This window comes from Pipistrellus hanaki (assembly GCF_964339955.1).
Source record: "Pipistrellus hanaki genome assembly, chromosome: 11".
NCBI classification, from domain to species: domain Eukaryota; kingdom Metazoa; phylum Chordata; class Mammalia; order Chiroptera; family Vespertilionidae; genus Pipistrellus; species Pipistrellus hanaki.
In genome coordinates this window covers 10,185,896-10,205,859 of record NC_140513.1, presented here as the reverse complement: position 1 = coordinate 10,205,859, position 19,964 = coordinate 10,185,896, and the positions used below count along the sequence as shown (strand labels likewise).

The window sequence follows — 19,964 nt, the reverse complement described above, 5'->3', positions numbered from 1 at the left end:
AATCCCAGGCACTTCCCCACTGGTCGAAATCCCAATACACTAAGCCCTCTTGCTTTAGGCCTCTGTGCAGAAGCTGGGATGTGGGCTCAGGTTTTCAGCTACCTTGGGGTGTTCTTTCTCCTGAAACAAGATCAGAGGGAAAAACAGTGAGGGTTCGAGCCTGGAGCTCCAGGTTCCTATGTAGCCCAGTGCACATCATCCTCGGAGCACCTTTTTTATAACACAGGTGCCCCACGGGTGCGATGGAACCAAAATCAGCCATTGAAGAAACAAAAGGAGGAGCTAGAAAAGCCAGTATGGGTCCTTGTTCAAGTCTCTTTCCTCCCTGGGCCTCAGTTTCCCCACCGTAACATTAGGATGTGGCTTTTATGATGGTTCAGGAGTTCTAATTCAAATTTTATGGCTCTCAGCCTGTCCCAGGGGGATAAAAGAAAATGAAAGAACTGAAAAGAAGGTAGCTGGCACCCGGCTGGGTCCCTGAGAAATGCAGAGGTCTGGCTGCTCCCTCTCGATCACTCTCTCTCTCTCTCTCTCTCTCTGCTTCTCACTCTGCTCTCTGGGAGGGTGTGGATGTGGGTCTGTTTCTCTCTCTCCCTCTCCCTTTCCCTCTTCCTTCACCCCGTCAGAGGCCTCCACACTCTTCCCTTCACAAAGGGCCCCCCAGGCTCGGCCTGGTCCCCTAACAGCTTTCAGATGTGTCTCTGGAACAGTTCTTCAATTACAGCTGAGACAGGCAGAAAGCGTATGGCCTTGTGACTTTTGACCCAGGCCTGTGAGGTTGACATCTTCCTCTTTCCCAACCCCTCTGCCCCTGCCGGCAGGGTGGCCCAGGCTGCCTCCACCCTGGGTCTCCTCTGACACATTCGGTTACTCTCATAACACAAACAGTCGCTACCTTTTAGGGAGCGAGGGTTGAACTAGGCCTGTCCCAATCATTATATCGTTGAGTCGTGATCCGCCATGTGTGAGATGTGGATAATGTCACCCTATTTGACAGGTGCAGAGACCAAGGCTCAGGGAAGGTGAAGGGGAAAGCAAGGATTATCCCCAGGTTTTATAACCTAAAAACCTGAGGCTCCTTCTTCCCAACATACCGTTATTCATGCTGCATGGCTAAGCAGAGAGGTGACCCCGGACCCTCTCGGTGGAGGAGATGAAGCACCATGGAAACCTATCCAGCCAATGGGAAAGCAGAGTTGAAAAGAATCCACCTCCTCGTGTCTGGGCCCATTCACAGAGGCCACTCATGCAGCCTTTAATGTTTCCCTCCATTGAAATGCATCCCCCTCTCTCCCACTCAAAGAAAGCATTTTCAAACGTGTATTGTTGCACAAATAAGTGCTCTTCTATGGTCTTTATAAAAATCTGCAACTCACAAGCCCCTTCTCACACATCCTTCCACATAGTCCTTGAGACAGCCTCGCCCTGTTCCCATATTGTTGAGGCAGAAACTGACACTGAGAAATGAGATGTGGCAGGCCTGAGTCCCTTCATTTACTCAACTACTTACTACATGCCTGCCATCTACCCAGTGCTGGGTTCCATGCCAGGGGCACGGCAATGCACACCCAGGCTGGGGCTTGAGTCCCGCCGCCTCCACTTTCTAGATGGGTTGTTGTATGGGTAGTAAGGACTTAATGTCCCCCGACCCTGTCCTGACCCCCACACACACACTTTGCTACTTATTTCCACATCCTGGAGTTCCTTTGCGATCTTGCTTTCAGTCCCTCCCTCTGCAAGGTTTCCCAATCTGAACTCACCTTGCAGAGCCCTTACGTTTCACATCCACGCACGCTGCACTATGAGGTGGACAGCAGCCTCTTGTCACCGATGCCTGATGCTGTAGATGCACTCCGCCTGCAAGTCACTTAGTAGCCGATGGGTACCAGACCCACTGTCACGGTATCACAGTGCTTGTTAGTCTCATTTTACTTCATGAAAGCCCCAACGCACAGGAGTAGTGATGCTGGCAATTTGGACATGCCAAGGAGGAGCCATAACGTGCTTCCTTTCATTGAAAAGGAAAACGTTCGTAACTTAATAAGGAAAGAAAAAAAAAAAAAAAAAACATCGTATGCTGAGGTTGCTAAGAATAAACCTTCTATCCATGAAATTCCCTAAAAGATCTTATGGTAGGTATGTATGTGTGGAAAAACATTGTACACATATAGGCATCCACTGAGGGTCACAGAACATATCTCCCTTGGATAAGGGAGGACTATTGTACAATATGGTTAAGAGCATAATCTTTGGATTCAGGCAGATCTAAGTTCTGGTCTCCTGTTGCTACTTAATATGTAATAATGAGTCAGTTACTTCCATCTTTGGAACCAATGTCCTTATCTTCAAAATGTAAACAGTCACAGTACCCAGCTCATAATCATGAAATAATGCATGTAAATGGCCTGGTACCTGCGAGCATTCTAGCTGGCAGCCAGCCATACCTAGCGTTACAACGGGGCAGTGTGCCGGGTTCCCTGCACCTGAACTGCCAATTGTGCAAGGAAGGACTGTTTCTTCCTGATTCACATTCGAGGAGACTAGGATCCCAGAGGATAATCAATAGCTTAAGGCATGACGCTAGTGAGCACCACTCCAGTGGGCGCCCATTGGGCTGTAAGACTCCTGCCGCTTCTGCACACAGGGCTCAGGGCAATCCCTCCTCCACCCTCTCCCAAGGCCTCTGCAGCCAGAGGGCTCAGTGCTGGCATTCCTGTAGTGCGAGGAGGTGTCTCTGTGGGCCTGTCACGGGCCCAGTGGCATGTCCCATTGCAGCCGAGGATGTGGAGCATGTATGGTCATGGGGCTTGCTGCCAGCTTGGCTTGTGGCATCACAGATACAAACCTGGCCTGATCAGCTGACAAATTCCATTGTGCACCGAGAATGTCAGCTTCCCACTGCTTGCTATTTCAACTGGGGAAGCAAAGAGAGGACACTGCTACTGTTCTGTCTTAATTACAATGAGATTCAGTATTAATAGTAAGGAGTAGATTAGATACTTATTCCTGGGATGGGCTAAGTATGGCCCAGTTCTTTAAAAAAGAAATTGAGCTATTTTAAAGAGGTTTACACACACACACACACACACACACACACACACACACACATACACACATACACACACACACAACAAATGGTCTTTTTTCCTTAAAGATACTGGCTTCTGCTTTCTGTGACCCTTGTACCAAGAAGTTCTGATTCGCGGTGTCTTTTGTAAAAAACATCTTTTGGGGCGTCAGACCACCAGGAATCCATCCTTGGAGGGCCCATGTAAATCACCCAGTCTAGACCCCCAAAGCCAGCAAGGGTAGACCTGGAGCAGTAGGAGTCAAGAGCCAAGGGTACAGCTTTAAAGTAAGACAAACCAGGCTACAAGTCCTGGCTCTTTTCTTTGTCTGACCTGGTGACTTTGGACAGATTGCACAATTTTTTTGATCTTCGGTTTCCTCTACTGAAAGATGGAAACAATAAATGTGATTATCTTTAAAAACAAAACAAAACAAAACAAAACATACACATACACACATAGAAATGACACTGTCTCATAGTTGGAGTTAGGTGAGTGTACCTGATGGAATTATATGTGTACAGAGTTGGTGTCCACAGACCTTTGGCCAGCTGACAATTTTTAAATTCATGGGCTTTGGAGTCAGACAACCTAGGCTTAACCTGCCAGTCCCAGGAATTTGTGCTTCTGGGCAAGCTATTTCCTCTTCCTGACCCTCATATAAAACAGAGTAATAGTAGCTATTCTTTTAGGATTGTTTGGGGGGATTGATGGTGAAAATGCAGGTAAAACTGCTCAGCTCAGTGCTTGACACATATTAAAGTCCTAGTACATATTAATTAAGTTATAAAATAAACTCACTTATTAAGTGCCTACCATATGCAATCGATCAGGTCTCATCATTCTGCAACTCAGAGACCATAGTCTTAGCCCGTTTTATGTAACATAAGGTGAGCTGAGATATTGGGGAAGGAGGAAGGGAAAGAGACCACAGTTTCTTCTTCTTGTCCCCGGGAAGCCTCTTCCTACACTCACTACCACCTCTGTCCTTGAGGACAGATGAAAGAGGATGGCATGACAGAGACAGGACACTCAGATGCTCAACAATTCTATTCAGGCTGCTCCTGGCCTTCAAGTCTCACCTCCTCTTGGAAGTCTCTTTAGACTTCATTTAAACCACAGAACGCCGAGATCTGGAGGCGTGAAGGGTCAGGAGGCGTGAAGGGTCAGGGAGCCTTCTCAAGGTAGGCCAGAGGGTAGGGACTGCTCCAGAAAGACTTCTGTGTGCTGGGTTGGACCTGAATCCACCTGGCCCGCGGTTTCCAGCTCTTTTCTTTTAAAGTCACACTGTCTATGTCTCCTAGCACAGCACGGCGCCTCGGGTGACATCATAGAAAGGTGGGGACATGCCTTGTACCTAGAATGACACTGAGACTCCCACAGGTGCCCATAACCTTCCACCTCGCCTCATTTTACTAAAGCCACACCCGCTGCCCGTTCCTCCAACAGTCTGGGCTCCTTCTCTCCTCAGGGCCTTTTCTTACTGCTCTCCTCTGTCTGGAAGGCTCTTCCCCCAGGTCTTCCTCCCATAAGCCATTTGCTTCTGATTATTCAGTTCTCAGCCCAGTGCTCTCCACCTGAAGTCCTCTGTGGAAATGCTGTCTAAAACATCCACATTCCCCCTCCACATTAGTCTTCTTCACCTTCTCCTGTTATATTACTTCTCATATTTACCATTATAGAATATTTTGTTTACTTTTTGATTCGCTTTGTGTATGCAGGGACCTTGAATCTCTTGCTCATCTTTATAACCTGAGCATCTTCCTACAATAATTCCCGGTACACACTTAATGCCCAATAAGTATTTGTTAAATGAATGAATGGAGTAAGATATGTGAGTGCACCCAGCTATGAAGCATAACATTGGGGTTCACTTCTCAAGTGCTCTGTTCCTCAGTAGCTATGAGTCCCTGGAAAGATGCGCAGTCGAAGTCTCAAGTTTCCACAGGGGTGAAACACAGGCGGTAATATTCCCTGCCTTCCAGGTTTGTTCGCTTGTAAATGAGAGATTAAATCCAAAGGGCCCAGTAAATTGGTGGCATTGCATTGGTGCTCAGTAAATGGTTTATAATTATCTTTTTTTTGGAAATCATTTCTCCTGCAACTTAAGTGCTTCCGACCACACCTGTGCTGTGGTTTGGGTTCCTCTTTGCATTGCTTGTCCTGGGCTTCTCAGAAGCCGCAGCCGGGTGCTGTGTTTTCTTGCTGTGCTGCAGATTCACTCTGTACGCCGTGGACACGCGGGGGAGGCACTCAGAACTCAGCACAGTGACCCTGAGGACAGCCTGCCCACTGGTGGATGACAACAAGGCAGAAGGTAGGTGACCCATTACTTCACTTCCCAGTGAGCTATTGAGTCTCAAAGGCAAAGGGACTTGAGATGTTTTCCTAAGAATTTTATTAATTCTACTTTAAAATAACAGCCCAGTTGGGGCGGCTCAGTTGGTTAAACATTATCCTGTACACTGAGAGCTTGCATGTCTGATTCCCTGTCAGGACACATACCTGGGTCATGGTTTCAATCCCTGGTCGGATATGCATGGAGGGCAGCCAATTGATGTCTGCCTCTCGCTCTCTCTCTCTCTCTCTCTCTCTCTCTCTCTCCCCCTCACCCCTCCCCTCTCTCTCTCGGTATGTCCTTAGATGAAGATTAAAATAAATAAAAAAGATATCTTAAAATAATACACTCACATTGTTAAAAAAAATATATAAGAAAGATAAAAATCAGAATAGAAAATAATGCAGAGTAAAAGTAAATGCGCCCCCCAGTTCTCCTAGAGGCAGCTGTTGTTAGCAGTGACTTGGGACATATATAAATTTTGATCAGTCTTCAAAGATACAAGGACTTGCTTTCGACTCAGGATTGGCGGAAAGCATATGAATGGTCATGAATGGCAAGCAGAAGATTCTGGATTTCCTTTGAACTATAACTGAATGGGGACCTGTCAGACCTGATCACAGAAACATGCAGGGAAAATGGCAGAGGGGAGACAGAAGTAGACTACTGAGATGAGCCCAAGACAGTTTACTTAAGCCTCTGTACTTGCTTGAAAGTTGAATGTTAAATCATAGGCACAAAACTTACTATGTTAACAATGAAGCTTGCCGTTATGAGCACTAACTTTGTGCCAGCCCTGTGTCAAGTCCTTCACATCCAGTTTTTAATATAGTCCTCCCGGTGCTCCTCAGAGTAGACATTGTTATCACTAGTTGAAATGAAAACTGAACACAGCTAGTTCCTGACATATTCAGGATAGAACTGAGGTCTGTCTGCCCCCAAGGACCATGCAAGTGAATTCCTGCATGGATACACCTCCCTTGTTGTTGCATGTCTCCATCCTCAGTTGACTTACTGTCAAGTGATATGTGCTTCTTCCACCTCAGAGATAGCCGACAAGATCTACAATCTGTACAATGGGTACACGAGTGGAAAGGAGCAGCAGACTGCCTACAACATGCTGATGGAGGTCTCAGCCTCCATGCTGTTCCGAGTCCAGCACCACTACAACTCTCATTATGAGAAGTTCGGGGACTTCGTCTGGAGGAGTGAGGATGAGCTGGGGCCCAGGTATGCACGTGAGTGTGAGTGGAGGGGTACATTCTTGCTTCATTAGACTTGACCGTTTTCCCTTTAGGCTCAGAATGGGCTTTATCTAATAAATAAGGGTTGCACTCACCTTGGTCTAGATAGAGATGGGACATGGGAGGGAGGAAGAATCTTGGAATCTTAGCTTTTTGGACTTCTGGAATGTCAGAGAAGAAAGAAACATCAGTGCTCTTCTGATTAATCACTCCCCTTGCCCAACTTCCACCTCTGATTTTAGAGACGGGAAACTTGGGCTCCTTGTGGGCTTGTGTCCTAACCGAGATTATAGAGAGGCCATGGCCCCAAATCCAGGGCTCTTCACACTCTTTCATAAGAAAGCTGAGAAAGAATGAAGTCCAATAGTGACCATGACTAAATACATTCATAACACATGTTAAGGTATCCTTTTTGTCATCAGCAGTTATTGTCAACCACTGTTCTAAGTGCTATGGAGGATTCAAACATGACTAAGATGCAGTTGCCATTTTCTGAAGCTTCATAAAGCAGCATATGAAATGGTGGCTGAATTTCTGTCTTGGACTTAACAACTTCATCCATCTATTCATTCATTCTTTCATTTATTCAGCACATACTCATTAGCACATCTTACATGTTAATTGTTGACCACGCAATGGTAAAAAGGTAGAACAATCCCTACCTACACGTAGGTTGCTTTTGCAGGTAATTAAACAAGCAGTAGCACAGAATAGGAATAGTAAGTGTCATGACAGCAAAATAATAGGGCCCTTTGGGCAGGTGAGGCATAGACACCTGGTGAAGGCTTCCCAAGGGCTGACACTCTGAGACCCAAAGGGGAGGAGGGGTCAGGCAAGTGGAGGGAAAGAAGGATTGGAGGGTCTGGAGCAGAGGGACTCCCTGGGAAATGCTCAGAGGAGATGATGATATTACAGTACAGCTAGGTTTTTCCCCTGAAGTTTGACCATTTGCCTGCCACGTGTATGATTTTTGTCATGTCACCATACCATATATATTGTGTTCATTTGCTACCTCTTCCTTACATTCACTTTTTAGTGCAAATATATTTGAAAAGAAAACACTGTATCCTCTTGTAAAGGGGAGCATAGCACCATCTAAGTTCAATAGAAAATTAAGCCTAAACATTCATACAATGGGAAAACCACGCAATTTTGTTCCATCCTGGAGCAACTCGAGGCTCTTCCTTTAAAAGGGGAGATTGGCGAGTGTTAGAATAGTGCTAAGACACAGTCCCAAACCAAGGTGTGTGTGTGTTTTTTTTAAGTAACCTGGAGGAAGGCACGAGAGTGAACAAACGAGCTAGCTGCTTTCCCAGTGTGATCCACTGCTGTTCAATACTGGGTATATGATCATCTCAAGCACCACCTCAACTCCATTCCCCCGCCTCAGGGGAACTCCTTCTGCACTTTGGTAAACACTGTGTGTGTAAGAACGGAAAGGATTTCCAAATTGCCAGAGCAAAGTGTGTGACAGCAGGAGCCGTAAAAGATAAGAAGGGGGAGGTCAGCAGGGGCCAGTCCTGAATGCCCGCTAAGTAGGGTTAAAGAGTTTGGATTATCTCCCTGGGGTAATGGGAAGCTTTTCAAGTGTTTTTCACAGGGAGGGGGTGATATTATTAGATCTTCAAGGGAGAGAGATCCCTCTGACTGCAGTTGGAAGCATGGGCCAGAGAGGTCCAGACAGGAGGGAGGCACGGAGGCCCTGGAGGCTGTTGTGCTCTGGGCACATCGGGATTGCTGGGGAGAGTCACAGGACTCCTTGAAAACATTTAATGGGCTTTAAAAAGCTTTCAAATTACCCCGCAAGCTGGACAAAGTAGGGTATCCTCCCTCTTTCAAGATGATAAAGAATTAAAGGCTCACCGGAGTTACATGAGCTGCCCAGGGTGGGACAGTTTTTTATGGAGTCTGGGTCAGCCCGGAACTCTCACCCTGAGTCCTCACAATTGCAATAACCTTCTGAAAAGGCTAAGTCTTCAAGAGAAGAGACCAGAGCCTGGTACAGGGATAAAAGGGACCTCCCCTTGGGTGGGGCCTTATCTGTTCTGTGGGGTCCTGGACCATACCTTTCTCCCTTTCTCATGAAAGGAAGGTTCTTTAGATAAAAGCAGAAAGAGGGCAGGTAGGCTTGCACCTCACTGTTGCCTTGCTATTTGCAGGGAAAGACATGCCACTGTATGGGGCTTTGCCACAGGGCTCAGCAAGTTTGGGTAGAAGCTGAACCAGTCCCACTCCTGACTCTGTCTTTACACCTTTGGGACCCTTTATGACCCTCCGGGACATAAGTCCTCTGGAAAGGCCACCTGGCTGCCCAGGGAGGCTGGGCAGCTCACTCGGAAATGGATTGCGATAAGTCGCTAACCTCTGGCCAGCAAGTCACCAGCCGCTGTCTGCCAACCCACACCCGGGGCACACAGCTCCCTCCTCCTCTGGTCTTCCCAGTCCCCAGAGGGCCTCTGGCATTCCTCCAACACTGCACACTGGCATGTCAGCAGGAACCAAGGCATGTGTAGCCTACTCCAATCCAGCGCTGCTAGTGAGCTCACTGTGAACCCTCGGGCTCTGGTGCTCACTGGCCCTCAGTCGCCTCATCTGCAAAGTGATCAGGATCACCTAGTCTAGTGGTGTTTGTTTGTTTGTTTATTTATTTATTTATTTATTTATTCATTCATTCATGTAAAATTTATCTTCTATGAAAATTTTACATAGAACCCCAGGTCTTAGCTAGAATGCCATCACCATAGAGTATCCTTAATACTTCTACTCGCTGACACCTCATGTTTTCATTTTTTGCACTATGCCTATTAGTTTTAGTATCCTGTGCCTCACTTATATGTTACCTCCCTAACCCACTACAAACAATGTCAGTTTGTGTAGCTGGCAATCCTTTATATCCAATGCACTCCTGTAAGTAGGAGTGAATTCCTTATTGAGTAATCACATAATGGGATGAGTAGGTGTGTGGACTCTGTGGGCCACTGAGTTGTTTCAAGAGAAGCTAGAGCGGGTGGTTTGGAGCCCCACTTGCTGGGGTTCCTCTTTAACTCCCCACCAACACCAAGGTTCCTGTAGGTTTGTCTGAGCTATCGAGGATCTATAGATCACAGTAGCAAACACTTGAATTCCACAAACTAGTCTTTGCAGCTCAAAAACAGCCTTGTAAAATAATGCATTTTTCTTGCAAATAGTACGAGACTTGAAGAGCCCTCATTTCATGAATTGATTGGTTCATTGATCCATTTAATGTGCTTACTATGTGCCCAATGCTGTGCTGTGGGGTGGAAACACACACGTGGAAAAGACAGCGTCTGCCTTTACAAGGCTTAGCATCTGGCGGGGAAAAGGCTGGTCAGCGGACAGGTGCAGTGAAACGACGTAGAAGCACCACGGTAGCTAAAGAGAGTGGGAAGCAGATTTTAGAGCAGTGAGTCTCAAACTGCAATGTGCGTGAGGATCACTTGCTGCCTTAGGAAAATGCAAATCAACTTGGCGTTGTGAGATGGGCCAGAGATGCTTCATTTATAGTAAGCTCTTAGGTGATAGCGATGTTTCTGGTCCAAAAGCATACTTTGAGTGACAAGGCTCTGGATGCGGGTAGCTGGTGCAGCTAACTCAAATGTGGAGCTGAAGGAAGAATTTCTGGAGAAGAAAGTTAGAGTTAAATAATGAATAGGAGTCCTCCCGATTAAAGGAATGGTGTCCACATTGGAAGGAACAACCTGTGCAAAGACAAGAGGGGGCCAGGCAAGAGACTACACTTCAGTCACGAAGAAGTCTCACTGGGGCAGAGAGTTCAAGGTGAGAAAGGTAAAAAAACAAGGCTGGAGAGTTCAGCAGAGGTCAGGTCATGATGGCTCTTGGAGCCCTTTTCTGGAGTCTGTTCTTTCTCTTAAAAGCTGGTTTTAAACGGAGGAGCCCTATGGTCCAATATGCCAGGCCTCTCAAAGGTTAGCCAGGTATAGAACCATAAGATATAGGAGAGAGAGCAAGAGTGCCCTAGACCAGGAGCGATGGGGTCCTTATCCTTGCTTTGCTACCCACTTGCTGTGTGTCTTTGGACAAATTCCATCCCATTCTGCACCTAGCTTAACTACACAAAAGGGCTGGACTTCAAAGCTCCTTCCAGCTGGTAAGCCATGGAACCAGCAAGCCCTGAAGGTCATAGGGACGAGAAAACAGACACCAGCCCAGCATGTCCTGTTTCTCAGAGACTAAGCTGGCTCAGGTGATAAGAGCATTTCCCGGGAGCATCCTGAAGATATCATGGGATAAGCTCTGGTAGAATTCTGATGGTCTATAATCATCTACCTTCCTGATCTGTGGTCACATAAACCCCATAAAATTCAGTGATAAAAGGGCAGCTCTTACTTCTACCTAGTGAACCTATCAGGCCAGTGACCACCAGAGCCTGCTTTCCATGGCAACCACAGATTACTTCAAACATCTGTGCAGAAAAGACTTGCTGACACAGCTGTCCCAGCCACATGGTTCCTATTAGATTTGAAAATCTGAGCTCATAGGTGGCCAGGGACCAGCACTGGCTCCAGTCTGAACGTCCTTGACCACTCTTGGGCCTCTCAATCCTCTCGGTTACAGTAGACTAAGAGGATAGAAGGGTACTAGGGAGAATAGAGTAAGCACTGGAAAAGGTTTTGTTTCAGTGGGATCGATCTCTCTAGCCGGTGTAGTCATGCCGTCAGCCCCACGTGCTTCCACGGCAGATGCCGCTTATGGGTCTTTCTTAGCCCGGTGAGAAGCGTTTCCCATCTGAGGAGATGGCACATTCGTGAACCAAGCTGCTGTGTCCTCAGTGCATCAAATGTGAGGTGTCCCTGGATGTCCTTTCAGTCCAAGATTATATTAGTTTCTTCCTTAGATATTGTGGATTGGTGGTCTTGGAAATTTCTAGGACATTGAGAACACGAGCAAACGTAGGCTTCCAGGACCATATTCCTTCATCTCAGATGCAGTTCCCTTTTTTTCTTTTTTTTTTTAAATCTTTTGACATTTCTGAAATCAGGATGGACTGTGCACATGGATGTGCACATTCGGCGTATTTTTTATTTTCTTGAAAGAAGTAGCATCTCTTATTGAAGATGTCTTAGAGCGGATAAATACAAACAGCTCACACTGTGACTTTGAACAAGTGTCCCATAGAGCAGATTCCCATCGATAATTAGTATTTAATTTTCTTGAAGTCTTAAAGTTATATTATCTTGAAGTCTTTGTCAGTCCCAAACTGAAACAGTTTTGGGTTAGTTGAAACTCAAGTCATCCTTACCATCAGTTTAGGAATGGGTTCTTGGGAAGGTAGCACAGTTTCTTGTGACAGAATGAGGAGACAAAGCCCAATGTAACTATTTTCACCAGTTGCCTTAAAATTCATATTTCAAGCCTGATGTTGAGGATTATATTCAGGCTCACTTATACCACTGAGGCCTGGGAATAAAGCACACACTTTAGAACTGTGGTGAGAATGATGGCACATAGTAGGTACTCAATCAGTTATAGTCATTATCATCCCTGACTCTAGTTTTTCTCGCCAGTTGTCTTCACTTACTAGAACAACATAACCATTTGCTTAAATTCCCCCATCAGTGGACACCTCCACTCCTGCTTTCAGTACTTTCTCAGAAGATGTGCTTTTGAGGCAACCTTCATCATCATGACCTGGAGGCAATTTGCATACGTCCCTCTTACCAGCAGTGACCGGGGATCTCCACTGTGTCCTGACCCGGCCAGCATGAATGACAGCAGTAGTACTTCCCTTCATCTGCCCTCTCCACTTCTGGAGATGGCGTTCCAAGTTTTTGTAGCCATGTCATGCCCTCGACTCTCATTAAACTTAAGGTCACCTGACACTGACACATTGGAACTCAACTCAAGGAGGTGGGTGGAGGGAAGGAGGCCAACAGGAATGTTTCCTTATTGCCTCTTCTCTTCCTCTCCATTCCAAAGCCCCCTTAGAAATTAGGTCTCTGTCTGATAACTATGTCAAACAGCTGATTGGGTAACAGTGCTGGGAATAGAATAGTTGGTCAAAGGTTCTATAATTCCCAGAGTAGTAGCATCTACTACTGCTCCCAGTCCCTGACTCTTTCACAAGCCAGCCCTGTCTCAATCTGGCCTGCTGATAGAACCAGTAAATCAGTATGTGGTGGCCCTCCTTCACCTCTTGCTTCCTATCCCAGCGGGCTTGAGTCCTGTCTGCCATGAGGAAGATTTCATCTTTGGTATTTGAGGAACGTGGTCACTGCCTGTGATCACTCCCTCTAGGGCAGTGGCTCTCAACCTTCCTAACGCCACGACCTTTTAATACAGTTCCTCATGTTGTGGTGATCCCCATGCATAAAATTATTTTTGTTGCTACTTCATAACTGTAATTTTGCTACTGTTATGAATTGTAATGTAAATATCTGTGTTTTCTGATGGTCTTAGGCTCTACAGCAGTGGTTCTCTACCTCTAGGTCACAACCACAGGTTGAGAACCGCTAGCAGGGTTCTCATAGCCCAAGACCATCGGAAAACACATATATTTACGATTCATAACAGTAGCAAAATTACAGTTATGAAGTAGCAACAAAAATAATTTTATGCATGGGGATCACCACAACATGAGGAACTGTATTAAAGGGTCACAGCATTAGAAAGGTTAAGTGTCCCCTTGATATATTCCCATGGCACCAGGCAAGCTCTCAACCCAGCACTCACCCCTGTATTAGAGGCTGTTACCATTTCTGTCTGCCTGTCTCCTGCCACTGACTTATAAATATGCTCAAGGCTTAAACCAGAACACAAATAATAATGATGGTGGAGGAGGTGGCGGCGGAGGTGGTAGCAATGACGGTGATACTTTCTAACACACATGAGGAGCTTACTGTGTGCCAAACACTCGCCTAGGAGTTTTACATGTATTAACTAATAATTGACACGTATTATTTAATCATTGCTATAACTCGATGAGGTAGGCAGATGTTGTTTTCTTTTTCTAAATCAGGAAACAGAAAGAGGAAGTCGCTTCTTAAAAACACAGGGAGCAAAAGCAAACCCTAGCCTAAGAGCAGTGGTACCTGTTTGTTGTCTACTTCATTCCTGCTGCCGGATTTGCCCTCCCCCAGTTGATTCTCTGGGAGCAGGCAGTCTGGACTGGCCCCTGCCGCTTCCCCAGTTTCCCACTGTGTCCTCACTCACACACTGAATTCTAGCCATGAGAACTTCTATGGAATCCCTTATCTCTTTGCCTTTGCCTCTGCCCCTTGTTATGTCCTTGCCCTCTTCATTGCCTGCCCCCTCCTCATTTGTGAGGCTCGCCACAAGTTCCCTTCCAACTACGACCCAATCCTGCCCCCATGTCCCCAATTCTGCCTAGGTACCTTTCTCCGTTTTCGCACAGGTCCTGTGCCTCCTTAAATCATTGCCCTTGCCACCTGTGCTATAACTTTTAATCTGCCCGTCTTTCCCACTGGATGGGGAACTCAGCCACATACTAAGTGCTCAATAAATGAGCAACCAATGACTTTATCCCCATTGACATCACAACAGCCCCATTTTTCAAGCGAAGACGCAGGCTTAGAGACGTTAAGTAAGTCTCCCAAGGGCATGAGCTATTAAGGAGCAGATTAAGCACTCCAAGGAGAAGGGGTAGCAATAGCCTCCCCAGGCTGCTCTTGGGGAGGGGTCTACCAGAGGGGGTGAGGACTAGGGCAATGCGGCCACTCCAGTGCGATTATAAAGCTATGAATTCTTGGCACCTCAGGAAGTATTCCACCCAAGTGGGGAGCTATACAAAGAGGACTTTTTGAAAGGCACCTCATAAATAGTGCCCACAAAACGCACACACATAATCCCGGCCCTTTTCCAGCCGCCACACAGGTGCCTAACACAGTCTCCCATTTGTGGGGTCTGTGGTCATAAAACTGCCTGCCTCCTGGGGTCTCGGAGGGCCATGAGGAGGACAGCGGGGGGGAGCCTGTTATTTAGCCCTTCGGGCTTCCTGGGGATCTAGAAGGTAATGGGGTGATGTAAAGAAACGTGGGTTCCACAGGAGGCATGCACGTGGACAGTGTCGTGGACTTGTGGTTTGACCTGGGAAAAGGACATTCTTTTCCCTCTCTAAGGCTGTTTCGACATCTGTAATGAGAGGTCAGACTGGATCACTGGTTCCCAAGTGGGATTGCTCTTGGCATCTGGTGGGCAGAGGTCCGGGGATGCTGCTGAACTTTCTACAGGACAGTACCCCCTTTGAGAAACCCCAGACTAGGTCATCTCAAGGATCCTTTAGTTTTCTATGCAGCTCTCATTCTCTCCAGGGCTCCTCACTCTGGTGCTGGATACAGGGCCCTGGGTAAATTACTAATGATGGCCACCAAGTACAGAGTGATTCTTGCTCAGACTACTGTTCAGTATGACCTTAATCCTGAGACATCACCGTAGTAAATAGTAATTCTTTATAAGAGTAGCTGTCATTTATTGGGCACTGACTCTGTGCCAGCCAGGCTTTGGAAATTTCTCAGATAATCTCGCAGCCTGCTGAGGAAGGTAAGACCACCGTCATTGTTGTAAAGGTGAGAGCAAGGACACGCAGAGACCCTGTGATTTGGGGACACATATACTAGGCTTTGACATACGATTCCAAATATCCTGACTGTGAAAAGAGAAGGAGGGAATTAGAGAAGCATGAAAGCAGATAGGGAGGGACTTGTGGGTTTTCATGGCCTACATTCAAATGCCCAATGCCAAGGTCAATGTGATGTTTGACCTTGGTCAAGTAATACCACTTTTCTCTGAGCCTTTGCTTCAGGGCTATTGTAAAGACAAATACACATTTTAAAATGTATGTAAAGGACCCATTTCTTCTTACACATGGTATCAATAAATTTTAGTCATTATTCTTGTTATCATTATTATAACAATTTCTACTGTGTTGGAGGCAAAAAGCTGATGCCTGGGACTCTCCTACTTAGCAAAGGGTTATCACTCCTTGTCATTTTTTTTGACATGGAACAATTGGAGAGGAGAGGCAGAGGGTGATACTGGAATGGGCGTTTGAAGTGCCACACTCAAGTCAGGAATGGATAGGAAATTGCTGGGACGTCAAAGCCTCCTTTGTCTATTGATTCTTACCCGTCCAAGACCTGCCCCTTGACTGGGGCTTCTTTCTTCCTCACTCTCCTCCTGCCTTTCAGGAAGGCCCACCTGATCCTGAGGCGACTGGAGAGGGTGAGCAGCCACTGTTCCAGCCTCCTGCGCAGCGCCCACATCCAGAGCCGCGTGGACACCATGCCCTACCTTTTCTGCCGCAGCGAGGAGGTCCGGCCCGCGGGCATGGTGTGGTACAGCATCCTCAAGGACACCAAAATCACGTGCGAGGAGAAGATGGTGTCCATGGCCCGGAACACGTATGGGGACTCCAAGGGCCGGTGAGGGGGGGCGCCGCCCTCCGTGAGCACAGAGACTCTCCGTGGGAGGGGGAGCAGCACTCCCGTGGATTCCGGGGGCCTAGGTGGGCTGGGAGACAGCGGAGGACGGGCTCAGCCAATTAGGCTTGGCAGTGAGGCCAAAGCAAACTCTCTCTCTTGTGGATAGCCGACAGAGGACTTTGTAAACACTGGAATTATCCATTTTTCTCTATCTTTTATTTTTTCTAAGATATTATTTGACTCTATCCAAGTCTCTCGTTTTTTCAACGTTTTCTTATGGATGGCGGTCAAGTCCAAGGCAGGAGCTTTCAGGAGACCAAGCGGCCTTTCCTCCTCTTCCTTCCCGCGGCCACACTCAGCTTCCTCCCAGCCCTGGACCCCGGGAGGAGATGTATGGAGAGATGATCCGATCCGCCATCCTCAGCTTCAGGAAGGAAGCCCAGAGGAAGCTGCAGTGAGGAAGCGTGGGTCTTTGGGACTTGACTCCCAGCTGGCATTGACTTTGCAGGGCCTCGGCCTCTTCCTGCTCCCTGTGTCCCTGCAGGACTTTCCATGCATTAAAAATTCCTATTGTCTCTCTCTTTCTCTCTCTCTGCTTGGGTGGTGTTTCTTACCAACAGGGGACCTCTGTTTATTCACTCAACAAATATGTTTTGATTATCTATTATCTGCCAGGCATGGACATGGAATGGAAGACAGAGGAACTCCCTGCTCTCAGGGAACTTATTGTCCAATGGAAATGAGAAGTAATGTAGTGATTTGGGGCTGCGATGGGTGAAGGGTAGAGGTTCTCTGAACGCATCTTTGGGTCATTAGACAAAAGGACAAAATCGTTTTGTTTTTTTTTCTGAAAGAGTGAGACCTCTGATCAAAAGAGGGGGGAGGGTAAGCCAGACAGAGTGAAGAAGGATGGGATTTGCTCCAGTCAGATGGGACATCATGAGCAAAAGCGATTGAGAAAACAGAACTCATTGGAGGGCTGCAAGCATAGTCATTGAGCATAGAGATTGCAGCAGGAGGTAGCTAGCGGAAAGGCTGGGGGCTAGGCAGGGCTGGAGAAGTCTCGAGTGAAAGGTTTGGCAGTATTTGCAGTAGCTGAGAGCCCAAGAGTGATATAGCCAACTTGCTCTTTAGGAAAAAACCATGCCAGCTTCGGGGTGGAGGTGGGACTGGAGAAAGCCCCAAAGAAAGTGACTGTTGTCATTTTCAGGCAACAGGAGATGGTGGTTTGGATCCTGTGGTTCTGAGGGAGACGGTCCGCCTCTGAAATCTTTTAAATGACACTTGAACTGCTTCCAATGTGTTACCTGGGAGGGTAATGAGTACAGGGAGGCATTTTAGATTCCTAACACCTGGACAGTAGCTCAGAGGAGCCGACTGATGTAGGTCAGGTATTTCATAAAGTAAGGATGACACCTGGCAGGGATAGGGAACCTTTTTTCTGCCAGGGGCCATTTGAATATTTATAACATCATCCTCAGGCCTTACAAAATTATCAGCTTAAAAATTGGCCTGCTGTATTTGGTCAAACATTTAATTATATAACCCACCATTTAATTAGTGCCCTGCAGAGCCAGACCAAATGATTTTGCAGGCCTTACACAACCTGTGGGCCGACGTTCCCCACCTCTTTGAGAGTCGGGCACTGAGGATTGAGAGGGAAAAAGATACTGAATATCAGTAAAATATAAATAGTTAGAAATATGCCTACTTCTCAATTTTGGTGAGTGCTGATGAGATCAACAAACCCCTTCCTGAAAATCTACACCCTGAGGTTATTGCTCCACCTCCAGATTTTAATCCACATGGGAAACAAAGCAGAAGGAAATTCTTCCAAATGACTCAGGTGCCTAGAGATCTGCTCAACTTCCAACAATCTAAGCTCAAAGGTGTACTTTCAAGAAGTATGACTATTGGATTTACGTTTCTGGAAGAATAGAGGTGGAGTTCAGCTGAATAAATTTTCCCTACAGTTTGGATGACCCTTCTCCCAGGAACAGTATGTTCAGAGAGGAACCCACATCTTATACCAGAAAAAAATACTTACCATTCATTAAGTACTTGCCAGTGTAATTTGTCAATTGCACCTTTTAGACAGTTATGGTATAAAAGAATGCCATAGACTGGGTGACTCATAAACAACACAATTTTGTTTCTCACAGTTCTGGAGGTTGGGAAGCCCGAGATCAAGGCGTCAACAGATTTGGTGTCTGGTGAGAGCCCTCTTCTTAGTTCATAGGTGGAAATCTCCTGGTGTCCTCACATGGTGAAAGGGAAAGGGAGATCTATGAGATTTCCTCTGGAATGGCACTAATCCCATTCTCAAGGGCTGCACCCTCATGACTTAATCACCTCCCAATGGCCCCACCTCCAAATACCATCATATTGGTGATTATGTTTCAAAATATACATTTGGGGTTGGAGGGCAAAGACATTCAGTCTGTAGCTTTATCATATGCCAAGCTCTGTTCTAAATTCCTCTCATATATACCCTTTTTTGAACCATAGGTCTCACACCTTTGCTGAGTCTCCTCATTGCTGTAGCTTTCCATTGTCTTGACCCAACCTGAAGAAAAACTTAGCTCATCAGTGGCAGAAAGTTAAACTTTCCAATGAATGTGACTGCTGCCATTCACCAGCTATTACTCTGGGTGAGTAATTTGACCTCTGAACCTCAGTTCCATCATCAACACAATGGATTCAATGATAGTCCCACCTGGTGGGGTTGTTGTGAGGCCTGAGTGAAAGGGTAATGCTAATGCATCCAGCACAATATACAGTCACATTTTCTTTCTCCTCATAGAGACATTATACATAATGCCATGAACTTGGGGAAGATAACTAGGAAAAGGTATATATGGAAGTCTGATCAAGAGTCGAAATGAATAGCCAATAGCCAGTGGGATGTATGAGTTGTAAATAGTATCAAAAATTTAACTCAAAGAGAAGTTGCAATGATGGTGGAACTTACGCAATAGCAAGAATCCCAAGGAGAAGTATGTGGTTTTTTTGAGCCTCTCACAGACAGTGGTGGCCTCTGGATGGCTGCTCTGTTAGCCAAAGTTAGCTGGTTCCTAAGAATACATGCCATCCAGCTGTCTCCCTCTGGTTTCAGTCTCCATGTCCTGATACTGTGGAGCCTATAGCCTATTGCCCTTCCCAGCCACCACAAGGCCATACATTGGGAGATTTCAGAATCCTGACTGGACAGGTGTGTGTGTGTGTGTGTGTGTGTGTGTGTGTGTGTGTGTGTGTTTGCTTGCCCTGCCATGACAGAAATGGAGGTTAGAAAAATTTGTTAAGATGTTTCATTAGAGCCCTGGCCAGTGTGGCTCAGTTGTAGGAGCATTGCTCCATACATCGAAAGGTCGCAAGTTTGATTCCCAGCCAGGGCACATGCCCAGGTTGCAGGTTCGATCCCCGATCAGTGTGCAAACAGGAGGTAATCGATTGATGTTTCTCTCTTAAAACAGTATTTCACTCTCTTCTCCACCCCCCCCCCCCCCATCTCTCTCTCTCAAATCAGTAACAACATATCCTTGGGTGAGGATTAAAAAAATAATAACAAAATGTTTCATTGGAAAAAGAAAACTTCTTGAAATGCAAATGAGGCTGCTGGGTCCAGCACCCACCTTGGCCACTGCACGGCCACGTTGATTCATGTGGTGCTGTGGAGAAGGCCAGCAGAGCTCATGTCCACTGTGCTGGCAAAAATTGGGTTTTTCGTGTGGTTTCCACCACTGAACAAGGAAGTTGTGAAAACACAGAAGTGTGTGTTGGGGTGCACAGGAAATCTCCCCTAGGTGACTGCCATCTTCTGTGTGGTCAGAAAGTGTTTTCTTTTGGGTAGGGTTTATGACAAAGAGTGGACTGCATAGGCCTATGCTCTTAACTG

At 46.5% G+C, this 19,964-nt stretch overlaps 1 protein-coding gene across 3 annotated transcripts in view; it reads left to right on the top strand.

Moving 5' to 3' along the window:
* ASTN2 (astrotactin 2) overlaps positions 1-16,652 on the top strand; it is a 700,862-nt gene extending 684,210 nt beyond the window's left edge. For all 3 annotated transcript variants that reach the window (XM_084898878.1, XM_084898877.1, XM_084898876.1), the window contains 3 exons: positions 5,285-5,385; positions 6,453-6,636; positions 15,836-16,652. In XM_084898878.1, the coding sequence (XP_084755004.1) occupies positions 5,285-5,385; positions 6,453-6,636; positions 15,836-16,073 (523 nt within the window). In that variant the 3' untranslated portion in view covers positions 16,074-16,652. The remainder of the gene's footprint in view (positions 1-5,284; positions 5,386-6,452; positions 6,637-15,835) is intronic.
* The last annotated feature ends 3,312 nt before the right edge of the window (positions 16,653-19,964 follow it).